The sequence below is a fragment of the Megalobrama amblycephala genome, linkage group LG15 (genome assembly GCF_018812025.1).
Source record: "Megalobrama amblycephala isolate DHTTF-2021 linkage group LG15, ASM1881202v1, whole genome shotgun sequence".
Lineage (NCBI taxonomy): Eukaryota > Metazoa > Chordata > Actinopteri > Cypriniformes > Xenocyprididae > Megalobrama > Megalobrama amblycephala.
In genome coordinates this window covers 27936729-27956291 of record NC_063058.1, presented here as the reverse complement: position 1 = coordinate 27956291, position 19563 = coordinate 27936729, and the positions used below count along the sequence as shown (strand labels likewise).

General features: G+C 46.9%; 1 protein-coding gene across 2 annotated transcripts in view; it reads left to right on the top strand.

The window, feature by feature from the left end:
* Nucleotides 1–19563, top strand: part of LOC125246793 (GTPase IMAP family member 8-like) — a 55004-nt gene that overhangs the window by 2581 nt on the left and 32860 nt on the right. Inside the window, exons 3-4 of one of the 2 annotated variants that reach the window (XM_048157827.1) lie at nt 949–1638; nt 12191–12895. In XM_048157827.1, the coding sequence (XP_048013784.1) occupies nt 949–1638; nt 12191–12895 (1395 nt within the window). The remainder of the gene's footprint in view (nt 1–948; nt 1639–12190; nt 12896–19563) is intronic. The other variant, XM_048157828.1, reaches the window with a different exon arrangement.

The window sequence follows — 19563 nt, the reverse complement described above, 5'->3', positions numbered from 1 at the left end:
CTCACAGTGACGCCCCAAAAGCTGTTACTGAAGGAAATAAACACTTTCATTTCTTAAACAATCCAGTTCTTCATAGGGTGTGCTTTTGAAAATAAAAATCCCTTTATCTAATCTATAGAGAACAATAAAACAAACAAACAAGCAACTGCAGTCAGCTTGTCTTGAATATAACTCAAACATCATCTTTACATCTATATACACGCTCATGTTTGTCTCTGTTCTGAAGCAGCAGGAAGTGAGTCTCGTCAAACACACTTTGAAAGAACATTACAAGTAAAAACTACTAGACTGCTGGAGGATCAATATTTCATTTGGAGCTTCAAATGAGGCAAAAATATGTAATGTAAAATAAACATCAGTAAGATTTGTTTTTGTGATGGAAGCTATTTTTATGAAAGAAAAACTGTCAATATGTTTTATAGTTTTTTTTTTTTCATAAAGTCTTTTATAAATGTATACAATCACAATTTTTTTTCTTTCCATCTTGTAAATGAATGTAAATGTAATACAGTCATGTGTTTGCTGGAGCTAATAGACATCAGCGCATTGATAACACTTTCCCAGGAGTGAAAACACACAAGAGAGATTTCATTCATTAAAAGCCACTTTGATTATTTTGAATGAATATACAAACACATTATTATAAACTTTTTGTAATTTAGTTTTGTTTAATCTGTTTTCTGTGATCTGTTGTTTTGTGTGCAGATTAATGAAATTAAGCCATTTATTTTCTCCATAATTCATAATTATTATCCATTGATATTTTTTGTTCAATTCTAATTTAAGAGTTTAATTATTGTGAGATACACTTACATTTTTAATGTGTTTGACACTTACTGAAATAAAGTTTACTGTATTTGTATAACTCCTTTTTTCACACAGAGAGATTACTTAAGAAGATTTAAGATCTCACCCACATTCAGAAGTGTGTTTTGTTCTCTGTTTCAGGTGACGCTCAACATCTCTCAGATCTGAGGATTGTGTTGATGGGGTATAGAGGAGCTGGTAAGAGTTCATCAGGAAACACCATCCTGGGCAGAGAGGAGTTTGACTTGAAGAGATCTGCTCAGTGTGTGAGGAGACATGGAGAAGTAGCAGACAGACACATCACTGTCATTGAAGCTCCAGGATGGTGGCTGAATGACACTGTAGAGTTCAGTCCTGAGATACTGAAACAGGAGATTTTGCTCAGTGTGTCTCTGTGTCCTCCAGGACCACACGCTGTACTACTGACCATACCTGTGAACTCTGGATTTAAAGAGACTGAGAGAAAAGCAGTGCAGGATCATCTGGATCTTCTCAGTGAGAGAGTCTGGAGTCACACTATAGTTCTGTTCACTCATGGAGACTCTCTGTTAGACACATCTATAGAGCAGCACATTGAGAGTGAAGGACAGGATCTCCAGCGGCTGCTGGACAAATGTGGGAACAGGTATCATGTTCTCAACAATCTCAACAGGAGTGACGACACTCAGATCAAGGAGCTGCTGGAGAAGATTGAGGAGACAGTGGAACAAAACAACGGCCGCCATTTTGAAATAGACAGAAAGATTTTACAGAAGATGATAGAGAGAAGAAGAGCAGAAGAACGAATGAAGAGGATGAAGAAACAGAGAGAAAACATCAGATCACAGATGAGTGAGTACACATTGTGACAGCATGAGAGGTTCAGGACCTTTAGCTTGTGTAGTTTCTCAGTAAACTGCTTCAACAGTCTTTTTGGCAGGTGTGGGTTTAATAATCAAACAGAAAGTTTTCAACTTAAATCTCTTCAGCTAACAACAAAATACTTAGTCTTCTTTGTTTCACTGTTATGTCTCTTTTCCCCACCACACACACGTCACCATTCTCTCACAGTCTGGGAATGTGATGTCAGCAACGCATTGCATTCTGGGACTTTAGGTCACGGACAGTACAGTAGAGACTGGGAAATAGTGGAGGAAGATGTTAAAATTTATATTATACAGTTAAAAACATATTAGAATGGTGAACGCTGGCTGTGTTATTAACTATCTGCATATACTGACCAGCGTGGAAAACGGATGTGAAATGGAGCGCCATTTTGTCCCATTTTCGGGACATTCTAAAAAGCTTAACGTGGTGTAATGCTGGCGTAATGTAAGTAAACATCATACATCAATAGCCCAGAATTTGAACGCAGCACATTTAATTTCACGTTAAACGTTCTCCTCCCATAGAAACTATGTACAGCAAAGCAGATGAGCCCAGAATATGAACAGAACCCGTCGTATTACACGTTAAGTCACTGTCCATTAAGTGTTTTCTTTATGAGAGGAAAATGCTTGTGTTAAATGTGTTGCGTTCATATTCTGGGCTCATCTGCTTTTCTGTAGTAAACACCAAGCATACTAAGTTTTGTTTGTCTTGGTAAATTAAGCCACATTAAGCATGCTATAATGTCCCTCATTTTCTGCCTTCCAGCTTAGAAACGACACAATGGTGAAAGTGAAACTCAATGAAAATAAACTTGACCAAAATGTGGCTTTGTCATTTGTATTTATTTACAGATTCATAACTTCTGATCTGTTTGAATATGTACGTGCTCACGCCATTAATAATGTACGAAAACACGTTTAGAAATGTTATTTGTGAAATAGCTCATTGCGATCACTCTCCGTGTTCATAAAGCAGCACATCTTTGATTCATTAAGCTTCTCTCTGTAAGAAATCATGTATTTATTCCATTTAGGTCCAGTAAAACTCACTTGGTGTAGTGACTCCACAATATAATTCATTTCAGAGCTGCATTACAGATGGTCATGCTCTTATGTTATCCCTTAATGCTTTAACATGAAGAAATCAGGGCGATATGATGATATGCTGACTGAGATCAATCTATATTGTGTTTATTATTTTATCTGGCAGATATATTGGTGCCACTTAGTTATTAAAAACTGCAATAGAGAAATCACTTTTGTCCTGTGTGTGGTCCGATAGAAGGCGTCAGTATGATTTCTATGTGTGTGTGTATTGTGTCCTGGCCACACGACTGAGCGATCGAATGAACACAAGAGATTAAAATATAAGTCCATTTATTCTCAGCAAGTACAAGCAGCTCTTTAAAAAAATTAACGTAATTACAGTCGTTTTTTCATCTGGTGAGTTGTATTTATTGTCATTGTACGCTCCTGAGCGTGACCTAAAACATGGCGGTGACTACCCAGAATGCAACGCGCAGTGACGTAGTTTGCTGCTGCTCTCTCTAGCAACCTGGGTTTTGTAGTCCTTAATAGATGGCCATCCAGCTTCCACATGTGGTGACCTGGGAGTGGTAGTTCTTAAGATCCCTCTTGCTCCAGCCATCTTAGAGCAATTTATCTGCCCTCTACAACACGCCCTCTCATGATGCCACAACATACTTTATAGTTCAGATACAGTCGTGCTCAAGAGTTTACATACCCCCTTGCTCCATCTGCAAAATGTTAATTTTAAAAAATTAAAAGGGATCATACAAAATGCATGTTATTTTATATTCATTACCATCCTGAGTAAAATATTTTATATGAAAGATGTGTACATATATTCCACAAGACAAAAAATAGCTGAATTCATATAAATGACCCTGTTCAAAAGTTACCCTGGATGATCCATGACTGTTTATTTGCTTTTGTAATATTTGTTCATGAGTCTCTTGTTTGTCCTGAACAGTTAAACCGCTCAACGTTCTTCAGAAAAATCCTCCAGATCAGTGAATTCTTTGATTTTTCCATATTTTGCATATTTGAACTAGGCATGTGACGGTATCAAATTTTCATGTTGCGATTAATTGATGAAGCTTTTATCACGGTATACGGTATTATCACGATATTAAAATAAGTTGCAAAACCATTTTTGTCATAGTTTAACAGGTTTAAGAACTCTTTTTGTAATAAAACAAAAACAACTCTGACTGAAATTTTCAAACCGATTAAAATGCAAAAGAATTAGGCTATAAAGAACAACAGATAACACTTTACTCTATTTAATGCATTAACTAAGATTGAGCAATAGCTACATTTGTTACAGAAAGTGTTATTTTTTTGTTAATGTTAGTTTAGAAACACAACTGATCATTGTTAGTTTTATCTCAGGTCCATTAAATAAATTATTTTGATTGTAGTAATGTTATTAAATAGTAACTAAGAAATTAACATTAATTAATAATAATTAATACTTTATAAGTATTTTTATTGTCAGTTTAGTGATAATGAATTAACATGTTAACTAATGAAGCTGTATGTTTTCAAAGTTTTACTGAACAATAACAAATAATCAGAACATTTCTAATCATTAGGGCATGTTGTAGTCCAGATTAAAATATAAAACTGTTTAGGTTTGAAAATAAATATCCTTTTAAGTCTTTTTAAAGTATTCAGTATTTGGTGCTATGATGAACAACACTGAGATTACAAAAAAAATGAATGGCTGTTTGAAGCAATTTAAAAACTTCACTAGCGCAGTTACTTTTTTTGCACGGTTTCCGTGGTAACCGCTGCACGCTGCTGTTCCATCAGCGCCCTCTGCTGTCAGAGAGTGAACACGCACTTTCAATCAGCTCGTCTCCTTCACTGGTTCCGCCATGTGCTTCTCGTGCACGTTGGGATTGTTTACATCTGAGCGCGTGTCCTTTTGACGCAGAATACAGCGGTGTTGTGCATTTTATACGATTGATGGGTAAAGTATTCTTAATTGCCTTATAAAAAATTAATAATTGGTAATAAATTATTATTTACGGTATTCTGAAGTGTCGACGATTACAATATCGTGCATATTCATTATCGCGATTTATCGCATTACCGAATAGAGTGCCCCAGGGATGACGCATTTTTGTAGGCAAAACCCGGAAGCGAGTTAGCATTTTAGGACTTCCGGTTCCAACGCCGGTATGCATATCCAAAAGTATGTGGTTAACAAAGCCTCTAAATACTTTCACGTTTTGATCTATGACATAAAACACACCAGTTATAACCCACTTGTGATTTTTTAAACTTTTACTGTGTCTTAAAATCGGCGGTTGCTAACAAATTGCTAAAAGGGACTACTTCCTTTGGTGGGGACTTTAGACGTCATCATGACAAACAGGACATTTGGACAGCATTTCTCATTAAAAAGTGGAAAAGTATTCATAACAGCACAGATCATAATCAGCGAGCATGTTTTTAAATAAAGTTGTTTTTTAAATACAGTTTGAGGAAGCTTGGTGGTGACGACGTTGATAGTTGCGTTTATAGCCTACTGTTAGCCTTTTATATCTGACGACTTTATTTAGGCTTCGAAATCTATAAATGGTGTGTTAACTTGTAAAGATTATCTTGATAGACAAAACGTGTAAGTGTCATAACCCTTTGTTAAACACAGAGCTTATTTTCTGCGATTTTCCAAAAGTCTATGGAAAAATGCATAGGCTTTCAACCGAGGGAACCCGTGCGCCGCTAACTTCCGGGTTGGCCTACAAAAACGCGTCATCCCTGGGGCACTCTATATCGGCACAAGTCTAATTTGAACCCTTTCCAGCAGTGACTGTATGATTTTGAGATTCATCTTTTCACAATGAGGACAACTGAAGGACTCAAACACAACTATTAAAAAAGGTTCAAACATTCACTGATGCTTCAGAAGGAAACATGATGCATTAAGAAAACTTTTTCATTTTGAAGATCAAGGTAAACTGTGTTAATTTGTCTTCTGGGAAACATGTAAGTATCTTCTGTAGGTTCAAAAGGGCAGTACTATATGAAAAAAAAATATTTAAGCACTCTTGTGGCACGTGCAGAGCCCCTCTGCACGATGATGACGGACACAGCGAGTGTGTCGCGTGCCTGGGCAAGTCCCACGCCGACGGCGCGCTCGCTGGAGCCTCATGCCCGCACTGCGAGAGCATGAGCCTCGGTTCTCTGCGCTCGCGGGTCGCCTTCTTCACTGAAGGCGATCTCGCCACTCGCGCCCTCCCATCTCCTTCCTCCCGTGAGCCGGCCAGGAAGAGACAGAGGGGTAGAGCGACTCAGCGCCCGGAGTTGTGCGAGCTCACGTCGGCCCAGCCCCCACGTGCCTCGCCTTCTCCCCCCAGAGAACATTCTCCCGTCATGTTCTCCCGACCAGAGCAGCGTCCCTCTGCAGATGCGAGTGATCTCGTCTCGTTTGGAGGATCTGACGAAGAGCCAGATGACTCCATGTCTCTTGCGGCTTCTGAAGCGGAAGGATGGGCTGGCGAGCCGGACGACCCTGCTCCCCCGCCTCCTCTGGAGCCCATTGATCACGGCCAGGGTATGGATGCCGAGCTCTTCCGCATCCTATCCAGAGCAGTGGAAGAGCTAGACCTCAACTGGGCCCCTCCAGAGGAGCCATCGCGTAGCCGCCTGGATGAGTGGTTCCTGCCAGGCCGCCGCCAGGCCCCTCGCCAGCGTTCCACTCCATTTTTTCCTGAGGTGCACGAGGAGCTTACGAAGTCGTGGCGCGCTCCGTACTCCGCCCGCCTCCACACAACACACCGCTCTGCCCTCACTGCTGTCGACGGCGCGGAAGAAAAGGGCTACGAGCATTTGCCGCCCCTGGATGAAGCGGTGGCAGCTCACCTCTGTCCTTCCGCGGCTGTGGGATGGAAGACCAAAAGAGCCCTGCCTTCCAAGCCCTGCAGAACCACCTCTACTCTGGCTGGAAGAGCCTACACCTCTGCAGGCCAAGCTGCGCTTCACACCATGGCGATCTTCCAGGTGTTCCAGGCCAAACTCCTCCGCTCATTGGACGAGTCCGGCGTTGATGCACCTGCCTTCAAAGATCTCCGCAGCGCCACCGATCTAGCCCTGCGGGCCACGAAGGCCACTGCCCAGGCCATCGGTCGTTCCATGGCCAGCCTGGTTGTGCTTGAGCGCCATCTTTGGCTCAAACTAACGGAAATCAAGGACCTGGATAAGACGGCCTTTCTGGACGCCCCGGTCTCCCCTTCCGGTCTTTTTGGGCCAGCGGTGGATGGTTTCACCGAGCGCTTCACAGCGGCGCAGAAGTCGTCTTAGGCCATGAGACACTTTCTGCCCAAGCGCTCCAGCTCTGCGTCTGCTCCTAGCCGCCCCAGGACTGCGCCGGCTCAGCAGACCAAACCTGCCCCATCCACCTCTCAAGCAGCGCCGCCTAAGGAGCATCGTCAGCGCCCTCGCCCTGCTAAGCGCCAATCCTCCTTCCCGAGACGCCAGGGACCCCGGCCCAAGATTGTGCTGGACCCGGTGACTCCGAAGACGTCCTGATCCAGCAGGAAGGAAGAGGGTTGGGGAATGTCCCGTTGCGACCGGACCACCCCAAAAGCTCCCTCGTGCAGTCTCCCCTCCGCCTCGTTTAATTCCGGGCGTGGGAGAAATGCTCTGTGTAGCTGGGCCCACACATGTTGCGCCCAAACAAAACGCCGTTTTCACAGCGAACACTATTTTACTTCCTCAAAAAGAGAGCAAATTTCCTCTTCCACCTCCTTCGGTGTACGGCCCCCTACCTGGCGGCCTGTCATCCGACATCATTCAACCCCTTGTCACTCGGGCCGAGGCCTGGCAGGCCATCCCCGACGTGTCAAGCTGGATCCTCGGGATCATAACGCAGGGCTACTCACTCCAGTTTGCACGACGGCCCCCTCGCTTCGGCGGGGTGCTTCAAACCTTGGTGAACCTGGACGACGCTCTCGTCCTCTGGGCCGAGGTCATGACCTTACTGAAGAAAGGGGCTATAGAAATAGTTCCCCCTTCAGAGAGCGAGTCAGGCTTTTACAGCCGTTACTTTCTGGTCCCCAAAAAGGATGGCGGCCTCAGGCCCATCCTAGATCTCAGACTTTTGAATCGCTCCCTCATGAGACGGAAGTTCAAAATGCTGACGCTGAAGCAGATCCTCGCACAGATTTGTCACGAGGACTGGTTCTGCTCGCTGGATCTGAAAGATGCATATTTTCACATCCAGATAGCCCCCCTTCACAGACGATTCTTGAGATTCACGTTCGAGGGGGTGGCATACCAATATACGGTCCTGCCCTTCGGGCTGTCTCTGGCTCCTCGCACTTTTACCAAGTGCATGAACGCAGCGCTTTCCCCTCTGAGACAGATGGGAATCCGGGTTCTGAATTACCTCGACGATTGGCTCATTCTGGCCCATTCGCGAGTCGAGCTGGAACACCACAGATCCGTGCTCCTCAGCCATCTTCAATGCCTGGGTCTCAGGGTCAATCTAGCCAAGAGCTCGCTGCTCCCCAGCCAACACATTTCGTTTCTGGGAGCAGTTTTCGACTCAGTCCGCATGACGGCGGTGGTCTCGCCAGAGCGCGCCCTGGCAATACAGCAGCTCGCGGCTTCCGTCAAGAACAAAGCCTATCTTCCTCTGAAGCTCTTCCAGAGGCTCTTAGGGCTGATGGCTTCCGCCTCCCCAGTTCTGCAGCTCGGCCTTCTTCGGATGCGGCCGCTGCAGTTCTGGCTGAAGTTCCGGGTCCCCCCACATGCCTGGCGGCACAGCCGCTTGCGTCTCAAGGTCAATCGGGCCTGTCTTTCAGCCCTGAAACCTTGGATGAACCCTGCTTGGTTCAGTCTTGGGGTACCCCTACAGGCGGTGTCACGAAGGACTGTGCTCTTGACGGACGCATCCAACTCAGGTTGGGGAGCTCTGTGCGAGGGCAGACCGGCCTTCGGCTCGTGGTCCCACGAAGAAAGCCATCTCCATATCAACTGCCTCGAAATGTTGGCAGGGATGAAAGCCCTGCAGGCGTTTCAGGTTCACTTGGCGGGACGCCACGTCCTAGTCCAATCGGACAGCATGACTGTGGTGTCATACATAAATCACCAGGGCGGTCTTTCATCCAGCCGCCTATGCGCTCTGGCGAAACATCTTCTGGAATGGGCAATACCAAGGCTTCAGTCGCTCAGGGCGACTCATATACTTGGCAAGACCAACCTGGGTGCAGATATGCTATCACGGAGCAACGTCCCCTCAGACGAGTGGATGCTCCATCCCCAGACGGTTCTCAAGATTTGGGAGTTCTTCGGGAGAGCAGAGGTAGACCTCTTCGCCTCAGAAGACAACTCTCATTGCCCAACATATTTCTCAAAGGAAGTCGATGCGCTGGCCCACACCTGGCCCAGCACACTCCTTTACGCATTTCCCCCGATCGCACTGATCCCGCAGGTCATCAGGCGAATCAGGGAAGACAGACACAGAGTCCTTCTAGTGGCCCCGCTCTGGAGGAGCCAGACTTGGTCCTCAGAACTGTTCAGGCTCTCCACGAAAGCCCCGTGGCCCATTCCCCTGAGACGGGATCTCCTCTCTCAGGCAAACAGAACAATCTGGCACCCCCAGCCAGAGCTCTGGGCTCTACACCTCTGGTCCCTCCATGGGAGCCGGCCAACCTCCCCAGGGATGTACTAGAGACCATATCTCAGGCGAGAGCCCCGTCCACGAGACGCCTCTACGCCCAGAAATGGTCGGTCTTTGTTGATTGGTGTTCCACACGCAACATAGACCCCGTGGAGTGTGACATATCCCCGATACTGTCTTTCCTCCAAGAGCGTTTAGATCTGGGGCGCGCCCCCTCAACGCTCAAAGTATACGTAGCAGCCATCACGGCGTTTCATGCTCCTATCGCTGGCCAGTCAGTGGGTCGAAACAACCTTGTGGTACGTTTCTTAAGGGGTTCTAGGCGATTAAATCCTCCTCGTCCCCTTACTGTTCCCACTTGGGACCTTTCTCTGGTCCTTAGGGCCCTCAAAGGAAACCCCTTCGAGCCGCTAAGTTCAGCTGACCTCAGGCCCTTAACCCTGAAAACCGCTCTGCTACTTCCACTAGCATCGGTCAAGCGTGTTGGCGACTTGCAGGCCCTCTCTGTGAGCCCTGCGTGCCTCGAATTTGGGCCAAATGACTCTAAGGTCGTACTGAAACCCAGGCATGGCTACGTCCCCAAGGTGCTCTCTACTCCGTTTAGAGCTCAGGTCATCTCGCTTTCTGCTCTTCCTCCCTCTGCGGACGAACAGGAGCTGGAGTTACTCTGCCCTGTCAGGGCATTGAGGACCTATGTTGAGCGATCACAGCCTTTCAGGCAGTCAGATCAGCTCTTTGTTTGTTTTGGTGGCTGCACCAAAGGGTCTTCGGTCTCAAAGCAACGTCTCTCGCGTTGGATAGTCGACGCGATTAATCTCTGTTACTCCTCCCTGGGCATTGAATGCCCCATAGGAGTTAGGGCCCATTCCACTAGAGGAATGGCTTCCTCCTGGGCCTGGTCTAATGGAGTTTCCATTAAAGACATCTGTGAGGCGTCCGGCTGGTCCTCGCCGTCCACTTTTGTCAGGTTCTATCATCTGGACGTTCCGGCCTTACAAGCCCGGGTCCTCTCGGTGTAATCAGGCGGCCTCTTCGAGTCCCGCCTCTCGCCGTTTCAGGAGTTATCTCCTCTTGTAGTGTAACAAGGGTTAACGACGGCTTTTGCCTTCTTACTTGCTCTCTTGGTCCCCTCTCGGTGTCCAAAACAAGTTATGTCGTTCCCTGCCGTGGCACGGCGCGGTTGAATTCGTTCCCCATACGCAGTACGAGTGAAGCATCGAAAGGGAACGTACTCGGTTACTAACGTAACCTCGGTTCCCTGAGATACGGAACGAGTACTGCGTTACTTGCCGTGCCACGAGGCTGCGGCTTCAGGGTCGTCGCTTCAGTCGATATGGCCTGAAATCCTATGGCGAAACGCCCGCTTATATAGCACTAAACCCCGCCCCTTTCGGCGGGAATATTCGCGCGCTTTGTCGCCATAGGCCGCGCAGCTATGCCGTGCCGTCATTGGTTCAACAACTTCTCATGAGTGAACCAATGACGATGCAGTTACACTGCGTTATTGAAAAAGGCTTCAGTGACGGGGAAAAAGGGAGACTTTTCCCCATACGCAGTACTCGTTCCGTATCTCAGGGAACCGAGGTTACGTTAGTAACCGAGTACGTTTCCTTCTGGAGCATCAGTGAATGTTTGAACCTTTTGTAATAGTTGAGTTTGAGTTTCTCATTTGTCTTCAGTGTGAAAAGATGGATCTTAAAATCATACAGTCATTGTCTGTATACTGAGTATAATAGGTAAATCATTGAAATTTAACAGTCCCAGCAATAACAATAAACTTGTTGTCATTAATCTCTATTTGTAGATTAATTCCCGATAGATGAGTTCAGAGCAGCTCACAGTGACACTCCTAAAATCTGTTACTGAAGGAAATAAACACTTTCATTTCTTAAACAATCCAGTTCTTCATAGGGTGTGCTTTTGAAAATAAAAATCCCTCTATCTAATCTATAGAGAACAATAAAACAAACAAACAAACAATCAACTGCAGTCAGCTTGTCTTGAATATAACTCAAACATCATCTTTACATCTATAGACACGCTCATGTTTGTCTGTTCTGAAGCAGCAGGAAGTGAGTCTCGTCAAACACACTTTGAAAGAACATTACAAGTAAAAACTACTAGACTGCTGGAGGATCTATATTTCATTTGGAGCTTCAAATAAGGCAAAAATATGTAATGTACAATAAACATCAGTAAGATTTGTTTTCGTGATGGAAGCTATTTTTATGAAAGAAAAACTGTCAATATGATTATAGTTTTTGCAAAACTTTTACTGCTTTCATATTGGTCATTACAGGTAAGATTTAGATCTCTTTATGCCACTTTAGTCTTATTTGTTTCATAAAGTCTTTTATAAATGTATACAATCACAATTTTTTTTTCTTTCCATCTTGTAAATGAATGTAAATGTAATACAGTCATGTGTTTGCTGGAGCTAATAGACATCAGCGCATTGATAACACTTTCCCAGGAGTGAACACACACAAGAGAGAGATTCATTCATTAAAAGCCACTTTGATTATTTTGAATGAATATACAAACACATTATTATAAACTTTTGTAATTTAGTTTTGTTTAATCTGTTTTCTGTGATCTGTTGTTTTGTGTGCAGATTAATGAAATTAAGCCATTTATTTTCTCCATAATTCATAATTATTATCCATTGATAACTTTTGTTCAACTCTAATTTAAGAGTTTAATTATTGTGAGATACACTTACATTTTTAATGTGTTTGACACTTACTGAAATAAAGTTTACTGTATTTGTATAACTCCTTTTTTCACACAGAGAGATTACTTAAGAAGATCTAAGACCTCACCCACATTAAGAAGTGTGTTTTGTTCTCTGTTTCAGGTGACGCTCAACATCTCTCAGATCTGAGGATTGTGTTGATGGGGTATAGAGGAGCTGGTAAGAGTTCATCAGGAAACACCATCCTGGGCAGAGAGGAGTTTGACTTGAAGACATCTGTTCAGTGTGTGAGGAGACATGGAGAAGTAGCAGACAGACACATCACTGTCATTGAAGCTCCAGGATGGTGGAGGAATTACACTGTAGAGTTCAGTCCTGAGATACTGAAACAAGAGATTTTGCTCAGTGTGTCTCTGTGTCCTCCAGGACCACACGCTGTACTACTGATCATAGATGTGGACACTGGATTTAAAGAGACTAAGAGAAAAGCAGTGCAGGATCATCTGGATCTTCTCAGTGAGAGAGTCTGGAGTCACACTATAGTTCTGTTCACTCGTGGAGACTCTCTGTTAGACACATCTATAGAGCAGCACATTGAGAGTGAAGGACAGGATCTTCAGTGGCTGCTGGACAAATGTGGGAACGGGTATCATGTTCTCAACAATCACAACAGGAGTGACGACACTCAGATCAAGGAGCTGCTGGAGAAGATTGAGGAGACAGTGGAACAAAACAACGGCTGCCATTTTGAAATAGACAGAAAGATTTTACAGGAGATGAAAGAGAGAAGAAGAGCAGAGGAAGAGAGAGCAGAAGAACGAATGAAGAGGATGAAAAAAAGGAGAGAAAACATCAGATCACAGATGAGTGAGTCCACATGCTTTATAGTTCAGATATTCACACTGAGTATATGAAGTAAATCATGAAAATGTAAGTCACAGCAATAATATCAAGAAACTTCGTTATTAGATTAATTCCCAATAGCAGCTCACAGTGACGCCCCTAAAATCTATTCCTGAAGGAAATAAACACTTTAATTTCTTAAACAATCCAGATCTTCCCGGACAGCACGCCAAATACGTTTACCAATTAATTTACCTGACTTATTTGTAAGTGTGAACTCATGAAACAGTGTTCCGGAGCATTGCTTCAAATGAGGCTGTCATGTGACCTGTGGAAATCAAGCTTCATTACCTCAATGACACGTCACGTCGGGCTCAATCGAACTAATATTTTCTAAAGCTGGTGACGTGATTAGTAAGGAGTCCTGGAGTCGCTTAAGCTCCAGCACAGTGAAACAAATAATATTCTTGAATAAAAACATGAAATTGTATTTGTGCCTTTGTGTGTGTGTGTGTGTTTTAAATATGCATGTTTTGTAAGGAATACACAAAAATGGTGCAATGAAAAAAATCACAGACCTAATTTATTGGCGTGTTAATCAATTTTAGAAGGTGAACAGATACAAGTTTGAAGTGAGTAAAAAGAACAGAAAGTCTTTACTGTCATTGTATTGTGCAAAATGCATTAAAATTTCGCTGCACACAGACGCACCACCATCTTTCTAATGACATATATGGTTAATAAATATACAAATAAACCTTACAATGAAATACCAACAAACAAAACTGAATGACACAGGTAGTGTAGGAATTTTTATTGAACACCAGATGGCGAAGTAGAGCACTGTTTCAAAAGCTTCGATGCACCAATGCTGTTTTTTGTAAAGCCTCACTGCTTCAAAAGCTTCGTTCGGCACATCCCTACCTTTACCTTTCTGGTGTAAAGAAATTATTCTGTGACATTTCTCTTCCATGTGGTGCCATTGCTGACAGCATGAAATGGGACGGGGTTTTAACACCCTTTTATAGTCAACTGTCTGCTGGACACCTGTGTAATGAATAATTAGACTCACCTGTGGTTGAATTCTTGTTAAATTAGACATTTGTAGTCTAAAATTTAGCTTTGCTCCAGAGACTGTCAGTGGGTGTACTCATTTTTGCATCACCCTAATTTGAGTAAAACTGAAAATTTTGTTCTCTAAGTTTTATTATTAACCTTACTTTCATGTTATAAGTTAAACGTACTCCGTTACTAACGTAACCTCGGTTCCCTGAGATATGGAACGAGTACTGTGTATGGGGGAAAAGTCTCCCTTTTTCCCCGCACTGAAGCCTTTTCAATAACGCAGTGTAACTGCACCATCATTGGTTCACTCATAGACAAGTTGTTGAACAAATGGTGGCACGGCTCAGCTGCGCGGCCTATGGGGAGAGAGCGCGCAAACATTCCCACCAAAAGGGGCGGGGTAATGTGCTATATAAGCGGGCGTTTCGCCATAGGCCATCAGGCCACATCGACTGAAGCGACGACCTTAGCCGCAGCCTCATGGCACGGCAAGTAACACAGTACTCGTTCCATATCTCAGGGAACCGAGGTTACGTTAGTAACCGAGTACATTCCCTTTCGATATTTCACTCGTACTGCGTATGGGGGAACGAATTCAACCGCGCCGTGCCACGGCTGGGGAACAACAGAACTTGTCCATGCGAAATAGAAGGGGGGACCAAGGACAAGTGAAGGCCGAAGCCGCCGTTACCCTGTTACACTACGAAGGAGAGAACTCCTGGGTTTGTGCAAAAAGCGGAATGCCTTGAGGGCCGCGAATTTACACTGAAAGGACCCGAGCATGTAAGGTCGGAATGTCCAACTGGTAGAATCTGACAAAGGTGGACGGCGAAGACCAGCCGGCCACTTCACAAATGTCTTTGATTGAGACTCCACTGGACCAGGCCCACGATGAAGCCATGCCTCTAGTGGAATGGGCCCTAACTCCGATGGGGCAAGTTGCGCCCACAGAGGAGTATGAAAGAGCTATAGCGTCAACAATCCATCGTGATAGACGCTGTTTTGAGACCGGGGACCCTTTGGTGCGGCCACCAAAACAAACGAATAGCTGATCAGACTGCCGGAAAGGCTGTGATTGCTCGATGTGATTGCTCTAACGGGGCATAAAGATTCCAGCTCTGGCTCGTCCGATGAACGGGGAAGCGCAGAGAGTGAAATCACTTGTGCTCTGAACGGCGTTGAGAGCACTTTGGGAAAGTAGCCAACCTTTGGTTTCAGAACGACCATGGAGTCGTTTGGACCGAACTCAAGGCATGCAGGGCTCACCGAGAGTGCCTGCAAATCGCCGACCCGTTTTACTCATGCTAAAGCGAGTAGTAAGACGGTTTTGAGCGTTAAGGGTCTGAGGTGGACGGAGCCCTCGCCTGAGAAATGGTATCTAGCACTTCCCTTGGAAGGTCAAGTGGTTCCCGTCGAGGATCCACAGATGTAGAGCCCAAAGCTCCGGCTGCGGGGGCCAGATTGTTCTGTTCGCCTGAGAAAGGAGGTCCCGTCTCAGGGGAATTGGCCATGGGGCTTTTGTGGAAAGCCGGAATAGCTCCGAGGTCCAAATCTGGCTCCTCCAGAGTGGGGCCACTAACAGAACTCTGTGCTTGTCCTCTTTGATTCGCCTGACAACCTGAGGGATCAGGGCGATCGGGGGAAAGGCATAAAGAAGGGTATTGGGCCAGGTGTGGGCCAATGCGTCGTCCTCCTTCGAATAGTAGGTTGGGCAATGAGAGTTGTCTTCTGAGGCGAAGAGGTCCACCTCCACTCTCCCGAAGAGCTCCCATATAATGAGAACCATCTGGGGGTGGAGCATCCACCCATCCGAGGGGACGTTGTTCTGAGACAGCATATCTGCTCCCAGATTGTTCTTTCCAGGTATATGAGTCGCTCTGAGCGAGCGAAACCTTGGAAATGCCCATTCCAGAAGGCGTTTCGCCAGAACGTATAAGCGACTGGACTAAAGGCCCCCTTGGTGATTTATATAAGAAACCACTGTCATACTGTCCAACTGGACTAAGACGTGGCAATCCGTCAGATGAGCCTGGAAGGCATGTAGGGCTCGTGCCACTGCCAGCATTTCGAGGCAGTTGATATGCTGGCGGCTTTCCTCGTGATTCCACGAGCCGAAGACCAGACTGCCCTCAAACAGAGCGCCCCAACCCGTGTTGGACGCGTCTGTCGAAAGTACCGCTCTTCATGACACCGCCTGTAGGGGTACTCCAAGTGTGAACCAAGTGGGGTTCGTCCAGGGTTTCAGGGCTGACAGACAGGCCTGGTTGACCTTGAGACGCAGGCGCCCGTGACGCCAAGTGTAAGGAGGTACCCGAACCTTCAGCCAGTACTGCAGAGGCCGCATGCGAAGTAGGCCGAGCTGGAGAACTGGGGAGGCGGAAGCCATGAGCCCCTAGCAACCTCTGGAACAGCTTCAGAGGGAGGTAGGCTTTGTTTTTGACGGAGGCCGCGAGCTGCTGAACGGCCAGAGTGCGCTCTGGCGAGACTACTGCCGTCATATGGACAGAGTCGAGAACTGTACCCAGGAACAAGATGCGTTGAGTGGGAAGCAGCGAGCTTTTGGCTGGGTTGACCCTGAGACCCAGGCACTGTAGGTGGCTGAGAAGCACGGATCTGTGGTGCTCTAGTTCTGAGCGCGAACTGGCTAGAATGAGCCAGTCGTCGAGGTAGTTTAGAACGTGCATTCCCATCTGTCTCAGAGGGGAAAGAGCCACGTTCATGCACTTCGTAAAAGTGCGAGGGGCCAGGGAGAGCCCGAAGGGGAGGACCGTATATTGGTAAGCCACACCCTCGAACGCGAATCTCAAGAATCGTCTGTGATGGGGGGCTATCTGGATATGAAAGTAAGCGTCCTTCAGATCCAGTGAGCAGAACCAGTCCTCGTGGCAAATCTGCGCGAGGATCTGCTTCAGCGTCAACATTTTGAACTTTCGCTTCATAAGGGAAAGATTCAGTATCCTGAGGTCCAAAATGGGTCTGAGACCGCTGTCCTTCTTTGGAACTAAGAAGTAGCGGCTGTAAAAACCCGACTCGCTCTCTGGGGAGGGAACTACTTCTATAGCCCCCTTTTTCAACAGAGCCAACACTTCGGCCCGGAGGACATGTGCGTCGTCCGCTTGCACCGAAGTCTGGATGACCCCGCCAAACCGCAGAGGCCTTCTGGCAAACTGGAGTGAGTAGCCCTGGCTTATGACCCTCAGAATCCAGTCTGACACGCCGGGGCTGGCTTTCCAAGCCTCGGCCCGGGTGGCAAGAGGGAGAATAATGTTGGATGACGGCCCGCTCAGAAGGGGGTCGAACACCGCGTTGGGTGGAAGAGGAAATTTGCTCTTTTGTGAAATATTTAAAAATGGGTCGCCGTGAAAACGGCAGTTGGTGAGGGCGCAGTACATGTGGGCCCTATTACAGCAGGTTGTGTTTCTCCCACGCCCAGATATAAACGAGGCGGAGGGGAGTTTGCACGGGAGCATTTTTGGGGGGGTCCGGCCGTGGCGGGACTTGCCCCAATCCTCTTCCTTCTCAGACTAGGATGACTTACCGTGTGTTCACACCGCCGCCAACGAGAGCGTCAACATTCGCCTTGGCCGCCCTGCCAACAACGCTGTACTGTTCATTCAAACCACCGCCGACGGGAGGGTCAAAGCAGAGCCAAAGTAAATGACAAGTCGCGTCAACCAATCGGAAGCCTCTCAAGCGAGGACCTCTACATTCTAATTGGTTGCCGCCGAACCGCATCATAGCTCATTACCATAAAGTTAACCTGATTTCAACTCTCCTCGACGCTCTCACCGTCCAAGACGCGCCGCGCCACTCTCACCAGAGCTCGCCGCCGGCTCTCATTGAAAATGAATGACTAGCGTCACTTTGACACTCTCGCCGCCGGCGGTGTGAACACACAGTTAGGAGTCACAGGGTCCAGCACAATCCTGGGCCGGGGTCCCTGGTGCCTGGGGAAGGAGGGGCGCGAGCGCTGGCGTTGCTCCTTGGGCGGTGTTGCTTGGGAAGCAGAGGGGGCGGGCTTGGTCTGCTGAGCCGGCGCAGGCCTGGGGCGGCTAGAGGCAGACGCGGAGCTAGAGCGTTTCGGCAAGAAGTGTCTCATAGCCTGAGAGGACTTCTGCGCCGCAGTAAAACGCTCTGTGAAACCCTCCACCGCGGGTCCAAAGAGTCCTGACGGGGACACGGGGGCATCCAAGAAGGCCTGCTCCTTGATCTCCGTCAGATTCAGCCATAGTTGGCGCTCCAGCACAACAAGGCTGGCCATTGACCTGCCAATGGCCTGGGCCGTGGCCTTCGTGGCCCGCAGGGCTAAGTCAGTAGCGCTGCGGAGGTCCTTAAAGGCAGGCGCATCAATACTGGACTCGCCCAGAGAGCGGAGGAGTTTGGCTTGAAAAACCTGAAAGATGGCCATAGAGTGAAGTGCTGAAGCGGCCTGGCCCGCTGAGGCGTAAGCTCTTCCTGCTAGGGCGGAGGTGGTCCTGCAGGGTTTGGACGGGAGGGCTCTCTTGGCTTTCCATCCCACGGCCGCGGGAGGGCAGAGATGAGTGGCCACTGCTTCGTCCAGGGGCGGCAGGTGTTCATAGCCTTTTTCCTCCACGCCGTCCACGGCGGTGAGGCCCGAGCGGTGGGTCGTGTGTAGGCGGGCAGAGTAAGGGGCGCGCCACGACTTTGTCAGCTCCTCGTGGACTTCAGGGAAGAACGGGGCGGAGCGTTGGCGAGGGGCCTGGCGGCAGCCTGGAAGAAACCACTCGTCCAAGCGGCTCCGCGATGGTTCCTCTGGCGGGTCCCCAAAAAACCGAAAACCGCTGGAAAGTTGCTCTGAGGCGCGGTAAGGTGACCGCGGGAAGACGCTCTCAGGGTGCGCCGGATGGCGGCAGGAGACACGCTGGGAAGCGGCCGGTTCACGGGAGCGGGAGGCGGCGGCTCGACGACGGCAGTCGGCGAGGGCGCGGGCGCTGCGAGGATCCGGCGAGTCAGCTGGGTCCGCTGCGGGGCCTCTTCGACGCCGGCAGAGCTTCTTAGAACGCTGCGAGCTTCTTTCCCGGCGAGCAGGCTTCTGCGAGGATCAGCGAAGAGAAGTTTCAGTCGTCGCTGAAGGAGAAAGGACTGATGGCCTATGGCGAAATGCCCGCTTATATAGCACATTAGCACATTAGATTTGAACTCATGATAGTATCTATTTTTATGAAAGAAAGAAATGTCAATGTTTACAGTTTTTGTAAGACACTTTTACTGCTTTCATATTGGTCACTAAATATGAGCAGACACAAACTTTTACATTTTTTTTTTTTTTTTTTTTTTGGCTTTCTTTCCAGTAAATGAATGTAAATGTAATACAGTCATGTATTTGCTGGAGCTAATAGACACCAGTGCATTGATAACACTTTCCCAGGTGTGAACACACACAAGAGAGAGATTCAATCATTGGTTTAGAGCACCAATTTAATTATTTTTAATGAATATGGGTCAAAGACATTTAGATGTCCACATCAATAGAAATTTACAAAAGTGATTTTATATACATAGAAGGCACATTAAATGCAAGTAAAACATCTGTTTTTAATGTTTCAAATAAGTTTTGGGAGAATAAAATGTCAGCGTGGGTGAAATAATGTTCCAGTGTCATTCAG